The sequence below is a fragment of the Dermochelys coriacea genome, chromosome 1, assembly GCF_009764565.3.
Source record: "Dermochelys coriacea isolate rDerCor1 chromosome 1, rDerCor1.pri.v4, whole genome shotgun sequence".
NCBI lineage: Eukaryota > Metazoa > Chordata > Testudines > Dermochelyidae > Dermochelys > Dermochelys coriacea.
This window is the reverse complement of record NC_050068.2, coordinates 304,803,310-304,823,309: the sequence shown is the minus strand read 5'-3', so window position 1 is coordinate 304,823,309 and position 20,000 is coordinate 304,803,310. Positions and strand designations below refer to the sequence as shown.

Genomic DNA, 20,000 nt, shown 5'->3' with positions numbered 1-20,000 from the left:
ACTGCACTGTGTATCATTAAACAAATCGTTTCTTCTCATGCTTTTATTTTTATTACTCTTTCCATGATGTTTGGTCAATATTCTTTGTAGACTTTTAAATGTGCTCACATGTTTCTGATAATAAATGTAATCTCTCCTGTTGGCAAGCTGGTATATCTTCTATAGCATGATTTTTTCCCGACACAAACAATTCTGTCTCTATAGAGGAAAACATTACCCGTCTTTGTACTGTAGATTGTGTTTTGTTTGCTGGCGTCTGCTGCATGCAGGTTAAAGAACACTTGTCTGCTGGCTGGAATGTTATATTGTAAACCTTTTGGTTTAAGCTCTAAAAGTCAAATCCATCTACACTCAAACTGACTTAGGACCAATGGAATGATAATTAATTTTGCAGACAAAATACAGTGAAGTTTTGTCATATGTTATTACATTCTGACATTTATAAGACAGTAATGAAGAACTACTATTAAATGCTTTTAGTGATCTTCTGAGCTCCTTACTTAGTGACCAGAAAAATGGTTAGCTTCTGTCAACACCTGTTTTATAGTAAAATTCCAAAATTTTCATAAACATTTTTGGCACTCTTTTAATCTCCTCTCTTCGAAGTTTAGTATTTTGTTTAACTTGTCGTCTTCTTTGCAGTTATGTAATGATCTTTTCTCATCTGTCTTTACATTTTGAGCTAAAAACAGTTGTTTTTGCAGAATAGTCAGTAGAACTGATTGTGTGCACATGAACAATTGTAATCTAACACCATTTCTTCAGGACTAAAAATTGCTCCATAAAATATAAACTATGGTTTGGTGTCCCGAGTTAAAGGATATCAAAGGAAAGATATGATATTATGTTTCCCAAAATGTATAGCATAAATGTTATAAATATTATTAATCTGTTCCACTGCATGCAAAGTCTAACTTCTTTCAGCGTCTGAATATCTCCACAAAAACAAAAAAGATAATTATCTTAAATTACTGCAAAGATGAAAACACTGAATACTGGCTAACAAAAATGAAGGTGTAAAAACCTTTCATCACTATCAGTCATTAACTGTAAGTTATTCTTCACTTCACCCCAAATCCTTTCCATTACACAAAAGTGAAGCAAAGCCACTGTGTTTTCTGTCTTAATCCTCCTTCTCAGATGCCTCTGCACAGCTGGGTTTTTTTAAACCCACAAGCTTCTAGGTGAACTGTGTTCGGAGCACAAGAAGTTAGAGTTCACTTCATAAACCAGGAGGTCTTCAAACTTGTCATAAGCATATTATAGAAATACACACTACTGGTTGGGGAAGTGTGCTCTATCAATATTTCATTTTAGTACAGTACACTTGCATTAACTCTATTAACACAGGTATCATACTGTTTCAAGTCAGAGAACCTACAATGTTGTAATGAAGATTACACTAAGAGCAAGGCCTTCATAACTACAGCCATTAGTCCTGTCATCCCCTATAAAGTTAATGGGTTGGAAAAATGGTCAATCTTTGGACTAAAAGTTGATATTTAATTGAAAAAAATGTTTTTTAATTGTAATGGGGATTTTGCATTAGTGTGAGCATGGAAAGGTACTAAGGGAGCTAATGCCAGGTTACATATTGATTCACATTTTAATACTAATGCAAAATGTTTGACTATTTCAGTTTCACAAACAGCTGCATCTATTCCTACAATTTCTTACTTGTTATAGAAGACCAAAAGTTATAATTTAATGGAAAAATAAAATAATAAATTGTTCTCCAATGTTTTTTCTCTTGAAGTATAGGATGAAATGATGGAACTGCTGTAAACTCTGATTGGCTCTACACAAGAATCAGGAAGCTATGAGTCTCTTCCACATCTTCCAGGAGCAATTGTAAACCCAACACTACAAAGTGTTAATCAAAATAGTTTTAGTGACTGTGGACTTTAACAAGAGACCTAACAGAAGGACTGTGAAAGGGATGCCCAAGAATTATCATCACTATATCCTGGAAGGATGGAAGTTTTTATAAAAATTAGTTTTTCCTGGAGAGGAAAAAGCTTGAGTTAAGTTGCCTAAAATTCTTAGTATCAATAATGCTTACAACAACATGTGAAGTATATAGTTATTTTTCTCATTGAATCACTAACAGTAGTTTAAAAAAATTCTTCACAATGAGTAACTTCTTTAATCTACAACAGATATGGCATATAGCAAAATCATTTTTATATAATAGCACAAAATGCTTTAGAAATTACACTGTAAAGTATTCATAAATAGTCATTCACCAAGAGTGAGAGAAAACATAAAGTAAGCTTTAGAAGTTAATATCAGTTATTTCCCTGAAACTGCAAAACTGTAAGAAGAATGGAGGAAGGAGTTAAAATACATCGCAAAAATTATCACTGTAATTCTGCTATAAAGTTATTATGATACTGAATTCTTATGTCTTGTTGTTAAGGTGCTTTTGCTATATAACCTGTAGTCTACCATTTGTAAACATATCTTTTTGATGTTTCTTCCAACATCCTGGCAACAAAGCAGTGCAATTTCAAATGAGCTAATTAACTTAATTGTTGATGAAGCATGAAACAGTTCATTCACCCTGTTAGCTGCACCATGACAACGTAAGAGTCTCAGCCCATGAAGTTACTCATCTATAAAAACCTATCTGTAGCTTTCTATTAAGATCGGTTGCATGCCAAAAATAATATGGTTATTCTGACAAAACCCAGTCCACACTATAAACATAATATATTTAGTGGCTCAGCATTTCTGTGGCAAATACCATGGAATACAGAATTGCCAAGAAATTGATAAATGGGGAAAAAATCTATTGTACTTTTAAGCTGTTAGAGAGCTATGTAATCTATTTTCAAAACATTTAGATTTAGGCAGCTATTTAGAAAACTAATAACTGCAACTGGAAAGTTTTTTCATTAATGATTAATACTGAAAGATGTAAACCCACCCCTTCAAGTGTTTTTAGTTGTATGCATCTTATGCACATGTAAGAGAAAAGGCAAGGCTAAAGTTACCAAAGAAGGGTTAAATGGACACATCTGGTACATTAAAACGGTGTGTGCATTGTTATATATTGCACACACATAAATCCTGTTTGCACACAGATGCACATATTATGTGTACCTATATGCTTTACTCAACCTATCCGAATTTACAATGTATTTTTTACATACCTTTGCTATCAAACATAAAACCAAAGCATCCCTTCAAATTTTCCAAGACTCCATTTTAGTAAAGGGATAATAATAGGATTAAACACTGTGCTTTTGAAAGGCCTGTAAAAGTGTTCTACATGAAAGAAAGGATAACAATTTGACCGTCTGCAGATGGCCTTGATTATCCAGTTGCTCAGACTGTACACATGAACTCTGATATGCTTTACAGTAGAATTTTGCTAGCCATCTTTATCATTCCTTAGCCTTAAACAACCCCTTTATCCAATGAATAAAAATCAACCTACTTTAAAAACTGTCCAAAATCTTCACAAATGCTTTCACAGCCAGGCCATTTGCAAACTCCATGGCCATAGAGAGTATGAGAGGCCCCAGTCTCCTCGTGTGACGAGCTATAGCAAAAGAATACGGCATCAGATTAATCTCAAAAGCCATAATCGTTGGAGGCTGCTAGCGCCTGTCAGGTTACGATCAGTGACAAACAGGTCAAAACAGGTCAATTCAGCTCAGAGCAGTCAGAAAAATTTAATCTTTCTATTGAATAGTTCAACTGCCAAGGCTAGATGATGTTCCAATTAGAGAAGAAATAGAGCCAAAGATGACTGTTAATAAAGGATGAAAAAAATATGATGACTGTATAATATCATATGCTAATTCTGCCATATGACCTCAGCGTAACATTTTACCTATAAATAAAAAATACACTCAGAAATGATCAATTCTGAAAAGAAATATTTAAGATGGACAGCACGAACTTATGAATAATGTGAATGTTACTGTACAATCTTTTATATTTTCTGGGGGTTTATATATTAAGGGACTTAAATTAATAAATATTTCCCTTTACAATCATTGTTTCCATTAGCAGCTCTAGGTTTCATGAAAACAAGCCCATATTCCATGTCATTTTTTATAAAAGTCTGCAATAGTTTTATCCTTATGGAATAATCAAAGAGGTTTATTTTTTTTCCCCCCTCACAGAGATAAGTATTAGCTACCAAAGGAATAAACCAACTTCTCCAAAATATAATCATCACATTAATCTTAATTAAAATAACAGCATAAAAGTATCCAGAGATGTTCCATTTTTGAAATAATAAAGTTAACAGAAAACTGCTCTGATACTCAGATGAAGACCCTGGACATTATCAAATTATAATTATCCTATTTTAAATGTTACAATAATGAACGGGGCTATTTCTTTGAAAATACAATTGTTTACTATTTAGAATTTGTAATAGCCAAGTTTAAATTTACCTTACATAAGAGATCATCAATATCAGTCATTTTAAGTGCTGAAAGGTAACAAGGAGGAGCCAAGAATATCTATACACTGAGCCTGAAAAGGCATATTTATAATATTAACACTTAGAGCCAAATTCTGCTGTGTTACAATGTCACAATTTACAGTAATTACTGGAATGACTCCAGTGAATTAAGTCAATGGAATTACTTCAGTGCACATAAGTGCAAAATTTGGCCTTTTGTGTTATTTATTCTTTAGTGCTTTCCTCAAAATTTCAAATATATATATTTTTTAAACAGCACAAATTTAACTATGCAATAGTGTGTATGGACTCTTTAAGCTGAATTACATCTTCAATTTGTTAGATATCCTGCTCACACTTTCTGTGACTTGACTGATTTAATACTGTAGGCCTCAACAGGGCTTCTAATTCTGTGAATGTAGTTGTTTGCCTGCAAAGCACCTACAAATCTGCATCTACAAATACCAGCCAGCACATGCAAATTACCGGTATCTACTGGATATCTAACTGTCACCAGTAGTATCAAAAGTTCACGGTGGGTGCAAAACTGAAAGCACATTATTTGTGTACTCATAATTGCACTTGCAAAATTAGAGGTGTTTGGTGAAAATCATGCTATGTGATTAAACATATTGGAAAAATTATGACTAGTTCATCAACCTTCAGTATTCTGTATTTTTTCTGATTTTGTAGCGAAGAAACTTGTGATTTCAAATAATACAACTCATTATGTAAAATAATGATCTCAGTCTTTATGGTATGATCCTAACTGTAACAAAAGCAAAGTTTAGGTCAGATGATAAGCACAGTAGGAATCTCATCAGAATTACCTGTCTCGCCTTGCATTTAGAACTGAAGACTGTCCATTCACTATGGAATGATGAGTTATTGGTGGTGATGCTTTGGAAGTGGTGGAGGAGGTAGTAGAGGAGGAATTGTTAGTAGAGAGGTCTAGCCCTCCATGTTTAATGCCATTGTCTTCCATACTGTGAACTCCAGTCACTTCTTTCCATAACTGCTGAATCTCAGCAGGACTTAAGCCAGCTATAAAACGAAAGAGAGCCCCACTAATATAACAAAGTAAGAGTTTCATATAATGAGCTCAGTGCTATTAATGGATTAATGCCAACAATAAAGGTGATGCTGTTTTTCCAGCACAATCGACATGTAGTAAAACAATTTCATTTTTCCTCTACCAGCACCCAATTAATTTAGCTCTTTTCTCTTGTGTTACAGTCAATTAAAAAAACATCACTAATTTTAATATGATTATGCATCTTCTTAAAACACTTGTTCAAGGATCAAAGAGGGCAAACTACAAAGACTAACTGGTAACTCCTGTTTGAAAAACAACTATTAAAGAGAGTTTTAAAGGAGATTTTCACTGTCTGTAGAATCAATTTCTTGATACAAAGACATGACTCAATGGATCCAAAGTTCACTCAGCTCTTCAGAAGTACTGCTTAACCAACTATGAAATGGAAATAGAAAAATATATCTGATTGCACTAAAGATGCAAGCATTAATTTTCTTTTTAAATGAAAGTCAAATCGAACTCATGGACCAAACTGAAATCAATGGGATTGCAACAAGTTTAAAGTTAGGGCATAATCTGTGAATCAGTGAAGACAAACTTTAATAGTTTCAGCCATCTATTAACTAGCATTGTTTAATTAACAAAATTTACCTAGTTTAAAATGTAGTTTGAATGGGCAAAAAAACCAATTCTTTGGATGAATAACCATGCTAACAAACAACACAGGGCCCGATACTGTGACTGCTCAAGTTGGTCTGTCCCCCAATCAGCCAAAAAGGCAACACAACTGGCCCCCTGAAGATTCACTCTGAATGGATGAATCCCCAAGTAGTGTAGTGTCATCATGGCAGCTCCTTTGCTACTCTTTCTCCCTACCCTGTTATTGGAAGGAGACTGGAGGGCCTGATTAGGAGAAAGGGGTGTCCCTATGCCTCAGCTTCACCAGTCTCTCCTGGGGTCATTGGCATAATTCAGAGAATCCTTGAGGCTTCTTTAATATATGACTGGGAATGTCCTAGTCCCTGATTAACCCCATTATTGGAGAGTTGTAAAGCTGGTTTAAAGCCACCCTTGCCCTGTCCCCCAATTGTGAGCCACGTTGAGCACAGTAGGGATTCAGCCTGAGATAAAGACCAAAATCTCTTATATGTTGCATTCTTACATTTGTGGTCAGGATTGTGTGACTACAGTGCCTGTGTTTGGCCCATAGAAGTTATAGATGATAAGAGAGAGTGTTGTCAAGTATTGTCCTTCACTCATACATTTTGTAAGAAAGTATAGAAATTTCCAACACAAGTTGTTGGCTTGCAGGAAAGGACTGCAAAACACCGGTAAAAGAAGAATATGATCACTTTCCCCTCCCATGCCCATCTGCATCTGACTTAGGAGGTTGTGACATTTCTTCTCAGATGTAAACTTTGCCACAGTCATCTGTTGATTTTGTCACCACCAGATAGGTTTACCTTTGAAAACTACTCCAACACGTGTAGAGCAGAATGAGAAAGCTCATTAACTCAGCAGAGATTTTTATGATATACTTTGTTATCACACCCATGCTTTGTAGATTGCACTGCCTACCAATTTATTTCTGGGTATTTGTTTTTCCATGCAGTTGAACTGGTGGATTTGATCTATATAGACTGGCTTGGTTTGGGTCATGGCTATCATAACTACCTCTCTTTTACGTATCAGCTCAACAATTGAAATCAACTAAAACATTCTTGCTCACAGTAACTAGAGTTGCGTGGTGGAAAGGAAGGGTGTTTTCAGTGGGTGGCCTTTGACTCTGGATTTAGCTTCTCCCTCAATGTTCTAATGTTCTAACAAAGCTCAGTTTATTGACCTTCTGAGAATGATGAAAGGTTCATCTATTCGTTCAGGCTTTTGATTGAGCGGGTGGCTTTAGTGGGTGAATGAGATTCCTTTTCAGGAGATAAAGAAATTTTTTTTCACTGACTTTTTAGCAAGTTTGCTCTTTGTTAGCTAATATTTTATATTGAATGTACATGAGCTCACATTGCTAAAAATTGGTGCAATTTAAAACCCACTGAAAAATAAAGTATGTTCTTCAAAATCTGTAAACAACTATCTTATTAGGAAGCATGCAAAGCCATGGAAGCCAAACTGCACACTTCGCTAGTTATTCACAGGAATATCTTGTTGTCCAGGTAGCCTGGAAACCAACTGAATGGAAGTTGGGATCTTATTTTTTTATTCCATTATTCTGTATGATAATTGCTATATTTACTTATTCTCTACCTTAGATACTAACAAACGTGTTGCTCTGGGTTAATTACAATGTGGGGGAAAAAGGTTGATTTGGGATGTACATCTCAAAAATTGGAGTTTATACAGTTTGTATAGCATGGAAATCAAACTTACTATTTTTACTGAATCAGGCCTATGGGTAACAAGAGATAACATGACACTGATAGCAATAGTTGTAACTGTTTCTAATGATGTTAAGTAATTACTACACAGTTTATATAAGGTAGTTTGCAGCAACTCTGCAAATAATTCATGCAATTACTGTAAAAAGTAGTCATCCGTTAATATGATGATCACAGATCAAATCAAACAGTAATGGAGTCAATTCAGAGAGGGAGAAAAATCATTCATTAAACACTCTTAAAATATTTCCCTTTCTCTTGCAGCATTAACTCTCTGTCAGTGAAATAATTCCTCATTTTTATTGTTTTTTTAAAGATAAAAACATATTTTTTTAAAAATTTGAATGAAAATGTCTTCTCCATTCTCAGCTGCAAGGAAATTTGATTGGAGCAGCAGGTGGATGGCCTTTCTTTGGTCCTGAGGGGAGAATATAAGATTGGCTGTGCTGGGACATTTTCTTCTTCCTGTTGTCCCTCCCCCATTCCAAGCACAAGAAAACTTGCTTGTGAAGGGGAGAGCTTTCTCTAACTCCTTCTGCCGCTCATTGGCCTAATCAGTGGGGTGGAGGGAGAGATCGAGCGAACCGACTGGCTTTTGTGTGCCACCCTGTTTAACACTTTCCTGGGCATCCAGTGGTCATCTTCCTGCCCTACACTACCTGCTCTATAGCTAAGGTGTGGTTTGAGCTGCATTTCCAGTAAGTTTTGGGTCTGCCAATATTGCTTGGGTTTTGGGGAACCCAAATATCTGGCTCTGGTGTATTTAGCAAGGTGTCCTTGAGCTTCTTTGTTTCATTTGCCTTTTCCCAGCACCATTTATGTTAAAAGGAGAAAGGACAGGAATGTAAAAGTAAGGAAGTTAATAGAGCATGAGGTCACTTAATACTGTACTGGACCCAAAAGAATGCTTGGTATTTTGAGGAGAGTTTAAATAAGTCTCTTTCTTCACCTTCCTCCATTCTCCTTTTTATTTATTTAGTTCTTAGTGATTTTAAAATCTATCCCTGTGACTATGTTTAATTCTCCTACATAGCTTGATCAGCAGTAAGTTTATATATATATATATATATATATATATATATATATATATATATATATATATATATATATATATTGATATTAAATTCTTCTGCATTTAACTAGCATCAGTGTAGCATGATATAGAAGTTTCTCATTGTGAGACACAGTTTATTAGGCATTCAATAGTGGAAAGACTGTATCTTGTTACAAGGTTAATGCTAAAATTACACCTTCTTTCTAACAGCTTATTTGTTGCACCTGAACATCTAGAAAATGTTATAAATGTCCTAGTTATGACACGGTAGAAGTTATACTTCAACATAAGTGCTATTTTTCAGGGGCAAGCATCACAGCATTTTGAATCTGCTGCCCCCTCACAGTTAAATTTAGGAAGTTGTTCTATTTAGGTTTAGTGAACGCAAAAACCATGTTCGGTTTATGCAATTGTCATTGACAATCTGTATTTTAAATGGATATTTTCTGATCTTTTTGAGTTATAAACAAGAATTTCCTTGCGCCTTTCAGATCTGCTAGTCATTCATTCAGTTTATCACATCTTTCAAATATGATCCATATAAAAGAGTTTGTATTATCCAAATGGAAACAAATATCTTTATATTGATAAGTTAGGGATTTAAGTGCAGAACTATTCACCAGCCCCATATTCAAACACTGCATGTGAATAGTGGTTTCTTAGACATGAGAATTACACAGGGGCCCAATAATCTTTAGAAGGATTTTATGGATGTGTAAGACATCTGGAATTTCCAATATAGTAATTGAGGATTCCCTTCTGTATAAGGGGTAGAGTCCTTCCTGTATCATAGATAGTTAGTCATTTGAAGTACAAAATGTCTTTCTACTGCATTCCACATATACTCCTTCTCTTCCAGCAAGTTTTAGTGCTGAGAGTTTTACTCTGCACCACAAGAGAAAATATATGACATAGATTTTTGTTAAGTGCAGACATCTTTATTTTCATAAGAAACACAATTCCATATTCACTAACTCTAAGCCAGGGGCAGGAAGAACTCCCAGGTTCAAGATAATAGTATGAGGATGTTTTATATGGGTGACTGCTATGTAGGCCTGTCTCATCTGACTGACAATTGATTATTTTTGATTTCATTACTCAAGCTAGACTGTAGTTTAAGCACATCCTTGTCTAAGGGGCAGTATGTAGCTGCACTGTCTCAGGAGAAGCCCAGGGAAAGAACCTGGATTGAGAGTCACAATTCCTAATCTTCTTCACTCTTTGCTCCAAAGAGGGAAATAATCTGCTACAGCCCTTTACAAGATGCAGAGTCCTTCTTTCCATCCTTTCTAGCTTCTTCTATGCTGGCCAACAGATTGGAGGTGTGCACAGAGTTAAGGCTCTGCCTATTCTCTGCCCCTTTGTGCCTACCTAAATCTAGCCCCATATTTACTTTTTAAACCACAGTTTCCTTGTTTTCTTTATTAAAATATGTTTCTGCATTTCCTTTCTCCATCCCTTTTCTGCCCTGCACCCTATAAAATGGATAGCAGAGCTAAAAGAGAAAAGAGGAGTCCTTGACCAGTATCTGTTCTGATTCAAAAGCACAGAACAGATGCAAAGCAAAGAGGTTTACTTAATTTAGATGATAAAATTACAGAAATATTTTAAATGCAGACATTTCCCCTTAATATTTTAACTCTTTAGTAGTTTTTTTCATTGTTAGTTCAGTTACAGCTAATCCTTCTAGGAAGGCATACTCAGGGGGAATTAGGAATTAAGGCACAATTTAATAGTTTTGCTAAAACAACTATTAAAAGAAAAACATTAAAGAGAGTATTATTTTATATTTGTTTTTCTATTAGAAATGTGTGAATGACTGTTGTGTTAAGACTATTGTCAGGAATGGTCTAGATAATACTTTAGTCCTGTCATGAGTGCAAGGAACTGGACTAGATTACTTCTCGAGCTCTCTTCCAGTCTTATGACTCTATATATGACTATCAATGTAATTGGGTGTGAGTTTTTAGAGAAATCTAGGGGGATCGCTCAATGTTAGGGAAAACCCGAGGAATTCCTCTTGCAACACATGGCATAAGAGAGGAATGCAGAAAGTAAAGCTGTTCAGAGAGATATTTCACTTCAAGTACTCCCACCCCCCCAATCTCATGGTGCTTTATTGAAAAAGAAATCAGTATTGCCAAGCTGAAGCATTCAAAAATCATAAGTCAAGATTGTAAAAATCATGAGATTTAATATAATAGTAAATTTGGGGTTATTTTTGTTTGTGTTTTTAAGCCTTTACAGAGTGCTTGGGTCACATTTTCAAGCATCTATCTGTAACCATACAGGCTAGAAATTTACGCTTTTTAAAAAAAATGAAAGCTGAGATTCTCATATAATTAAGGTTTAATTAGGAAATGCCTGTTGGTTGAACCCGAAACTTCTCACAAAAGTGAGTTGTGTTTGACGAACTTTTGCCAAATCTCAGGCAGGGTTCTGATGGAACCCTGTCAGTTTGCCTGGTGGAATGCTGTGCAGCCCCACCATATGGTCTGTTTCAGAGCCAGGGACCTCAGGCTTGTGGGGTCTACAGCTCTGGGGAAGCCCCACCACGCTAGAATTTCCAGACTCCCTGATGTGGAGCTGGGAGACTGAAAGCCCCTGGGAGACCTGTGTGGAGCCAGGACTCCCAGTTTCTTGGCAGGAAGCCCAGAAGCCTTGGGAGCCCCAGTTCTTCAGGGCTGCTCCAGTCCCTTGCCTGGGAGCACTTTCTCTCTGGTCCTGTTCCTTCTCTCCATAAGCCTCTGCTCTTCGTAACTTCCTCTCTCCTCAGGATCTCTCTCTGTTCTGGGGCTTGCTGACTGAGCACTCACAAGCCTTTATTATGCTATTATGCTCAGGTGCTCCTTACCTAATTAACTGCTACCCAACTGCTTAGACAATTAACTATCAATAGGTGGATCTGGGTTGGTTCATTCTCCTTAGCAGAGCTGTCACAGGTAGGCTGGACCTCAAGTAGACCCCCTCAAGGCCAGCACTCAGTGACATGGAGTTTTAAGTAAAATGCCAAATGGCCAAAACACAAGATTTATAACAAAACTGTGACAGCTGGCAATGCTGGGACACTATATTTAAGTTGTCACTTACCCCACATTGTTCCGTCCCCATTTTGTCTGTATGAAGTACACTACCGCTGTGCTCATCTAACTTCCAGGTCTCAAGTCTTACAATCTGTACCTCATGAATGAACCCTTATGTCCACGTAAAGTGTCATATAAATCAAGCAAACTCTACTTGGACACAGCTTACAGAGAACTTATTGAAGGATAGGGGTCCTAAAGAGCAGATATTATATAATTTAAGTGAAAGAGACCTATAACTTATCTCTGTTCTGTAATGTAAGCAAAAACTAAAGTTATGTGCCACATAGGTGATGGCAGAATAGAGTTCTTAACATGTGAAATCTTTGGCCTTCCCACAGTATTTATTCCTAAGTAAATTTACCTTTCATAAATCTGAGTCCCCCCGTTTCTCTTAAAATGCCTAAATACTGAATCATTACTGTATTAGTGACAGTGGTGGAGATTTTCCATTAACATTTTACACTCAGAAATCTTGGTCCCAATGACAAAGTCTTAAAGAGTGTTTTCCAAAACCATTCCCTTCTATTCCTTTAAGTTAAGTATCCTCAGACCTTCTTGTCAACTGTCTAAATGGGCCATCCTGATTATCACTGCAAAAGTTTTTTTCTCCTGCTGATAATAGCTCACCTTAACTAATTAGCCTCTCACAGTTTGTATGGTAACTTCCAACTTATCTGTATGCGTATCCATCTATCTATCTATCTATGTATATAATCTATCTTACTGTATGTTCCATTCTATGCATCCGATGAAGTGGGCTGTACCCCACGAAAGCTTATGCTCTAATAAATTTGTTAGACTCTAAGGTGCCACAAGTACTCCTGTTCTTTTTGTGGATACAGACTAACATGGCTGCTACTCTGAAACATTCTCTTCTTGTAATTATATGTAAGTCACAATTCTCCATTAGTGACATCACAATTTACTGACATGAAAATTATTGTTATATTTAAGTTTTTCAAAGGATGGTGAAGAAAAGGAATCATGAGATATAAAGATTCGGTCCAACAAATTCCAGCAAATAAGTCAATTTAGCATTACAACAATTTTTTTTAATTACACAAAATAGGCGACTATTATTTCTTTAAAAAGAATAAATTTGTAAACAGCCATTTTTATATCAATTGCTCACTCTTGCTTGTATCTGTTCACTTATGTTAAATGGAGTGATTACATTTTCGCTAAATCAGTTTTCTGTAGTTCCTCAGTGTAAATCAATGGTGTTTGAATTGTGTTGCCCTTAGAAATTGTTTTCAGCATATAAGACTAATAAATATGCATTTTATACCTAAGAAAAACCACTCAAAAGCAGTTTTCTCTAGTAAAAGCATGTAGTAAAATTTATCAGCCTCAAGAAAACTAGGTAGTGCAATAATATTAACAATAATAGTTTATTATTAAAGTATGGTTTAAATGCAATAAAAGGAAACTTCTGAAGTTCAGGTCAAAATGGAATGATTAAAAAAAGTTGTGAATTAGAAATAAGTTGAGTCATATGTTGTTTATATACCTTGTGGCAGAGACTGGACAGGAAGAGCAGACTGGCCAGGTGGAATGGAAATGAGTCCCTGACGCTGAAGATTCAGCAGATGTTGCTGCTGCTGGAGTTGTTGCATCTGGAGGAGCTGCTGCTGGAAGACAAGCTGCTGGGCTGCCAACTGCTGCTGCTAGGAAAAAAAAAACAACAAACAAACACAGCAGAGAATAAAGTCTGCAATGAAGGCTGCAAGAACAAAATGTAAACTCCACTTGTTTCCCCTTTCATCTCAGTTATTAAATAATACTATTATTTATAGAATATGCAGACAGTGGAACCATCTGAAATTTTCCATTATTTTTTATTCCAAACTACTAGGTTGTTAGGGAAAAAAGGCAAAATACAATTAATAATACACTGCAGAAAAGGGTCAAGAGAACGTAGGTAACAGCTGTTCAGAAATTAAAAAAAAATCAGCTCATGGCAGATGATAACAAATATATCTATGCTAAAAGCGTAACTCTTTACAACAGTTTGTGATTCAATTGTTCCATTCAGTTTTTCCGACTGAATAAGTTCGGTCCGCAGTGGCCCATGAATATGGTCTCCAGTGATCTATTAGTAAACTGGGATGTAGCCTTCATTTTACTTGCCTGTTAGCTCACTCTCTTCTCTTGTTGGAATATTAAAATCAGTACCACATTCAAGACAAAGAAGTGGCCTATTATAAGTAAAAGTACAACTTTTCAATTTTGTGAGGCATTACAAGACAAACTGGAGTTTTTTTAGACTCAGGGGGTATAAGAAGGCAGTCACATGTCAGAGAAAGACAAGCAGCTATGGAAGACCTTTCGTTTTTAGTTTGGGGAAAAGAGAAACTTCTGATGCGCTCACTGGAAAACAGACTGCATAATGGAGCAAGTCATGTGGATTGCCCAGAGCCTCGGGAGAAATAAGGGAGCAATTTCTATTCTGTAGTTGATGGCTGTCTGAAATTCTATTCACAAATCCAAACAGAAACAAAGCCTCAGGAGGTCAGAACTGTTTCCTGTACGTTTGCATAATGGACAGCTTGAAGACAACGTCTAGGATACCTGCTGATCAATTTAACTACTTCAACATGTTTTGTTTGTATTATGTTTATATTTGATGCAGTTGGCTGACAAGTGCAAGCTAGGCCTGAGAAACCAGCTTGTCAGGTTGATTTATGAGCACATCAAACTGTAACTTTCTCCTCGCCACTCCAAACCTGCAGTAGCAGTTCATTAATCAGGGGCCTGCGACTTTGAAATCTGTGCTCCACCATTTTTTTTTAAACAATGGGCTAAATTTGCATGCTCTCTGAGCTGTACCACAGAGGAAAGTAAGGTTCCCTCACCAATTTAGCTTCTCTGTGAATACAAGATAATCAGTACTTTGTCCACCGCACAGCTTGCGCTTTGTATACTGTGATTCATTAGTGAATATTAGATGACAGCAGCACTAGGTTGTAATCCTCAAATCCCATACTCCAAAAAAAAAAAAAAAAAAAAAAAAGGATGGGAGGGAGTGGCAGAACTGTACTGTCACCGTTATTAATCACAGGGAAAAAACCCGTTAATAATACATCTTTGATAGGAAGAACCTCATTCTCAAAAAAGACCTCAAACTTTTCTTGTCCCGTATATGCCCCTTCTCAGGCCCAAGCTAATCTGTATCAGCGAGTTTCACAGCTCTTACCTCTTTTGCTTGCTTTCCTGGATGCTGCTGTTGCTGCTGCTGTTGTTGCTGCTGCTGCTGCTGTTGTTGCTGCTGTTGTTGTTGTTGTTGTTGCTGCTGTTGTTGTTGCTGCTGCTGCTGCTGCTGCTGCAAAAGCTGAAGATGTAACTGCTCTTGCTGTTTCTTGTAAAACTCTTGTAGTTGTTGCTGAATAAACCATTTTGACTTTAATAAATAAAGGCAAAAGTTTCAAGTATTATAAATCTCCTAAACTCCTCTAGATTGGCACATGGTAGAGTAGCCATTAAGATTCACCTCATAACAAAAATGTGTTTGATTTGAAGAGGCAGATCTACATACATTTTTTTCCAAGGCGGCTCTGAAATTTTCCAATGCAGATTCCAAAATATCCTAAACAGAAGGGTATAGAAAATCTATATTCTAACGGGAATGCAGCCGAGCCAAATTAACTCCCCAGATTATTACACCTACATTCCTCATATATCCAATATAACAAATTCGAAGCTGTACTCTACCACTTGCAAGAAGTCAGTTAGACCAAACAAATGGTCGATTTCTTAGGGAAAAAAAAATTAATCTGTCAGCCTGTGCAGCAGGATGCAAGATTTGCAATTGAAGGTGAATTGCCTGTAATGATCATGATACTAGATATCAAAGTGTTTAAACATGAAAGAAATAAGATTAACAGACACATTATTTTCTCTGTCATAACCCAACCCCAAACTATAGTTGAAATTATACGCCATGTTGTATTGATGTACTGAGCACTGACACTGTCTTTACTGTAAGCATGAATTTTCATTGATTCTTGGTTTAGCTGCCAGGTTTTGTCTTGAGGGAAATGTAATCATCCCTCCTTTTTCTAATCCCTATTGGAACAAATTTTTGGAAGGAAAATAAATAAACAAAGGAATTTACTTTCACCTTTAATGAAACAAGCTGGTAAGTTCAAATTTCATAAGCACATTCCACTTATATGACTAAAGGGAGTACTAAAGTGTTATGAATTTTAAAGTAACCATTATCTACAAGTCTATTTACACTTCCTTTGGCAAGTCTACAATTCAAATGTGCCTAAGCACATGAAAATTTAAATACTGATTTGCTCAGTGTTCATAACGCATCTGCCATTGCTGTTATTTTATACACAGCATTTAATGTTTCAAATTTGCCTGTAGATTGATACATTTTTGCAGTCACAGTAAGAAATCTGAAGACTAGGAAGTTGAACATTCATTTTTTTCATACTTTCTTGAGCAAAGAAATATGAAACAATAGAAAATCAGTCCCATACAAGCACAGCTAATACCTAAGAAACTTCTTTGGGTTATGGTAACAATCCAAAGCAGGTAACCCACATTACCTGCTGTAACATAACTGCTTGCTGCTGTTGAAGAAGTGCTTGAAGCTGCTGTGGAGACAACACTTGCTGTTGGAGAATCTGCTGCATTTGCTGAGGGGTGATCACCTGGGGAGTCATCATGGCCACTGACACAGGCACCTGCACAGAGAAAGGAAGATATCATCATCACACACATTTTAGCTCATCTGCGTAACAGCTGTATGTCTTCTTTTTTATTTTGTACCAAAGATGGACCATAGTATTTATCACTGTAAAGTTCCAGTCTCAGTAAAAATCTGTTATTTTAAGACAACAATGCTGTGGCACTCTATTTCCAGAGGCATCAGATTTGATCAGACTCAAGCTCTATGTTTCACATCTCTTATGTATTACTGCATGAGATTTAAACATTGGCTAGCATAAATGTGTATTTAAAAATAAATGATCACACGGTAGGGCTCTCAACACTTCATAATCAATCATCTTACCAAGTGTCATAATGTTACGCATAGAAAAACCTATTGAGACTGTTTCAAAAGATATGACTAAAACAAACATAAAAAATTACGCATCTGAAAGCAATACAGATACATCATACACAATACAGACATCTAGATCAGCAAAATGTATGTACAATGCTTTATTTTAAATATAAGAAAACCTTTCGTCTTAGGTTTGTTCTTTTAGTAAATGTTAATTGTACAGAAAAACAACAGCACAGATATATTCAGTGAAAGAAGGGACATTATCCTAGAACCCTGGCCTTTCTGGACAAACTGTATTTTTTCAGGATTTCTTGATTTAAAAGCAAAAGCTTGGAAATCTTCACATGAGCCAATGTAAAGTTTGTCCATTAAACTCTTGGAGAATGTTTTTGTTCAAGGTTCTTTTGTGGGTATCACTTTCTTTTCTGTGTGCTGTGCAATGAGAGTCAGTGTGTGCGCGTATGTGTGTGTCAGAGAGAGAGAGAGAGAAGCAGACAGCAAGGGTGTGTGTTTATGTGTGAGAGAGAAACCTTGTGTAAGAGCCTGAGATATGTGCTCAGCGTCTGCTGTAGATGCACAGTCTGATGGCGTTGCTTCAACTAACCAGTACATAATCAAATAGCTTGTCACTGTGCCAAGTTTGCAACCTTTGAAAAAAGCAATCACTTTCTTTTCTAGAAAAAACAATTCACTTTTACTGTAAATAAAAGCAATCATTAATACAAATATTGTTTTGCCATACGTTCTCAGGACATTATGGTACTTTGCAAAGCAGCAAAGGATATTATTATTAATAGATTGAATCCCAATGTGTCTTAATGATCAACGTTTTCCTAACATATCTGGTAAAATAATCTATTCTGTGGAAGATGACGGCTGTGTGCAAACCAAAACTTTTATATAAAAGAAAATGGAAATGGAATGAATACGATGTTCTGAACTTTGAGTTTATAAGAAAATATAGTAAAATTACCCCAATTCATCTAATAGTAAACAAAACATCATTGGTTCACATTTACTTTGATCTAAAAATGTTGAATGTTACACTTGACAAGCTACAGTAATGCTATGTACAGAATTTGAATATAAATGTATTACTATGTGATTGTAAAAGTGACCGCAATAATGAAAAAGTCTAATATTCTTGTGTATAGATCCTAGTTAAATAACTCTAATAAAAATATTTCAGAAATGCTTACTGTAAAATAAAAGTTGCAGAGACAAAAACACAATCCACTTACAATAAGTTATTTAGTAGTGGTTAGAAGTGTTGTAATTTTTGAAAATGATGCGTCTGTTTACAGCATTGTTTGTTCTAAGTTTATGAAGTCACAGAGAGAAGACAAACCAGTTTGAAAAAGTTTTGGGATGTACGAACTCAAATTCAAGCCTGAGTTGATGGGAGTTTCAGCTATTTACTCCAGGTCTGAATTTGCCTTCTTTCATGAATTTTGCTTCACTGCTGCCATCTAACTGACATAAGTCAAACTGAAATGAAAAGGAAGAGAGAAAGGCAGGCCCTCTAACAATTAAACCACTAAATTAACCTTTAAACCTTGGAGGAGTTTCTCTATCCATTAATATATTACCTATAAACTATATCACATGGCATAGGCCTTGCCATACTTGTGTTCCCTCTCTATGTCACACTTCTTCTTACATGTTCACCTGAACCAATATAGATATATTGGCCCAGATTCTCAGGTGATGTAAATCAGCACAACACTATTAACTTCAGCGTGAGTGGTTTACTGGTTTAAACTGCTAAGAATCTGACTCATAATATGAAGCAGATTGTGAGACAGATGTATTATGGACTAAAGAACTGTCTATACCTGCCAGTTCACAATTCGCATTTCTGTTTGCTCATGTAGTGTACATTGTGAGTCTCGTTGGGGTTGTACTTGTTTGTGCTCTAGGTGACTAGCCTTGTTAATTTATTCCTTCATATAAGTTCTCCCATTCCAATAGTTTTCTCTGTTTTTCAACTATATCTTTAGAAGTAAACAATCTAATTTGCCTTTTTTTAAAATGTACTGGATAAAAACACAGAAGCAAAGAAACTGACAAAAGCTACATTAAATATGGCCTTTAAAATGTTTTGAGTGAGAATCCAAACATGCTTAATACTTGTAGCACCATATCCAGTGTACAACCATTTACCTACAGCTAAGAAACTACCCATTTTGAGAGCTATTGAATACCCATTAATCTTCATGGTAAATCTGCAAAACTGTAAAGTTATTACACATAGATGTTTCTGTAATTGTAATATATTGGTAAATTTCACAGTCTTCAATGATCCATAGACTTGCACTTCTATTGCTTTGGTGGGATGCTGCTAGTGCACTGTCTAGGATTACAGAACATTGGAAAACTAGCCCTTTTAGCCTACAATTATGTATATGTTTGTTTGCTTTTCATATCTGTAGTTTTTAGTGTTTCTGAATGATTTTTTAAAAATTAAATGGAGGCAAATTTTAGCTTTATTCATAGAAATAGCCCTCGATACAAGCAAGTCAACAAACCTCAAATACAAATGCCAAGAGCAGTTGAAAAAAGACAATGTGAAGCACATCATATCTGTTTTACATCCACGACCTGTTATACGATGTCCTCAAGGTTTCTGAGTTATATACAATACAGAGGAGATTACAGTACACCAAATAATTTCCATATGCTCTGTTCTTTCTAAAATTGCCTTTTCAGCCACAGTACTACAGAAGACTAGAAAACTTTGGGCTCTGTGACTGTGGAAGCTACTGCAGCTTCAAATTTGAATCCATAATGGCAACTTACATGACTGCTTAGGCTTACCCTATTGTAGGGTGACCAGACAGCAAATGTGAAAAATCGGATGGGTGTGGGGGCAATAGGAGCCTATATAAGAAAAAGACTCAAAAATCAGGACTGTCCCTATAAATTCGGGACGGGACATCTGGTCACCCTAACCCTATTGTGAAGGAGTTTGATTTTACTTCATTTATC

At 36.0% G+C, this 20,000-nt stretch overlaps 1 protein-coding gene across 23 annotated transcripts in view; it reads right to left on the bottom strand.

The window, feature by feature from the left end:
* The window catches only part of FOXP2 (forkhead box P2), a 577,535-nt gene that overhangs the window by 56,528 nt on the left and 501,007 nt on the right, over window positions 1–20,000 (bottom strand). For 11 of the 23 annotated variants that reach the window (XM_043495240.1, XM_043495195.1, XM_043495179.1 and 8 more), the window contains 5 exons: window positions 16,549–16,686; window positions 15,186–15,389; window positions 13,500–13,656; window positions 5,254–5,467; window positions 3,443–3,547 (listed from right to left, as the gene is read on the bottom strand). In XM_043495240.1, the coding sequence (XP_043351175.1) occupies window positions 3,443–3,547; window positions 5,254–5,467; window positions 13,500–13,656; window positions 15,186–15,389; window positions 16,549–16,686 (818 nt within the window). The remainder of the gene's footprint in view (window positions 1–3,442; window positions 3,548–5,253; window positions 5,468–13,499; window positions 13,657–15,185; window positions 15,390–16,548; window positions 16,687–20,000) is intronic. The other 12 variants (XM_043495262.1, XM_038401503.2, XM_043495276.1 and 9 more) reach the window with 3 other exon arrangements.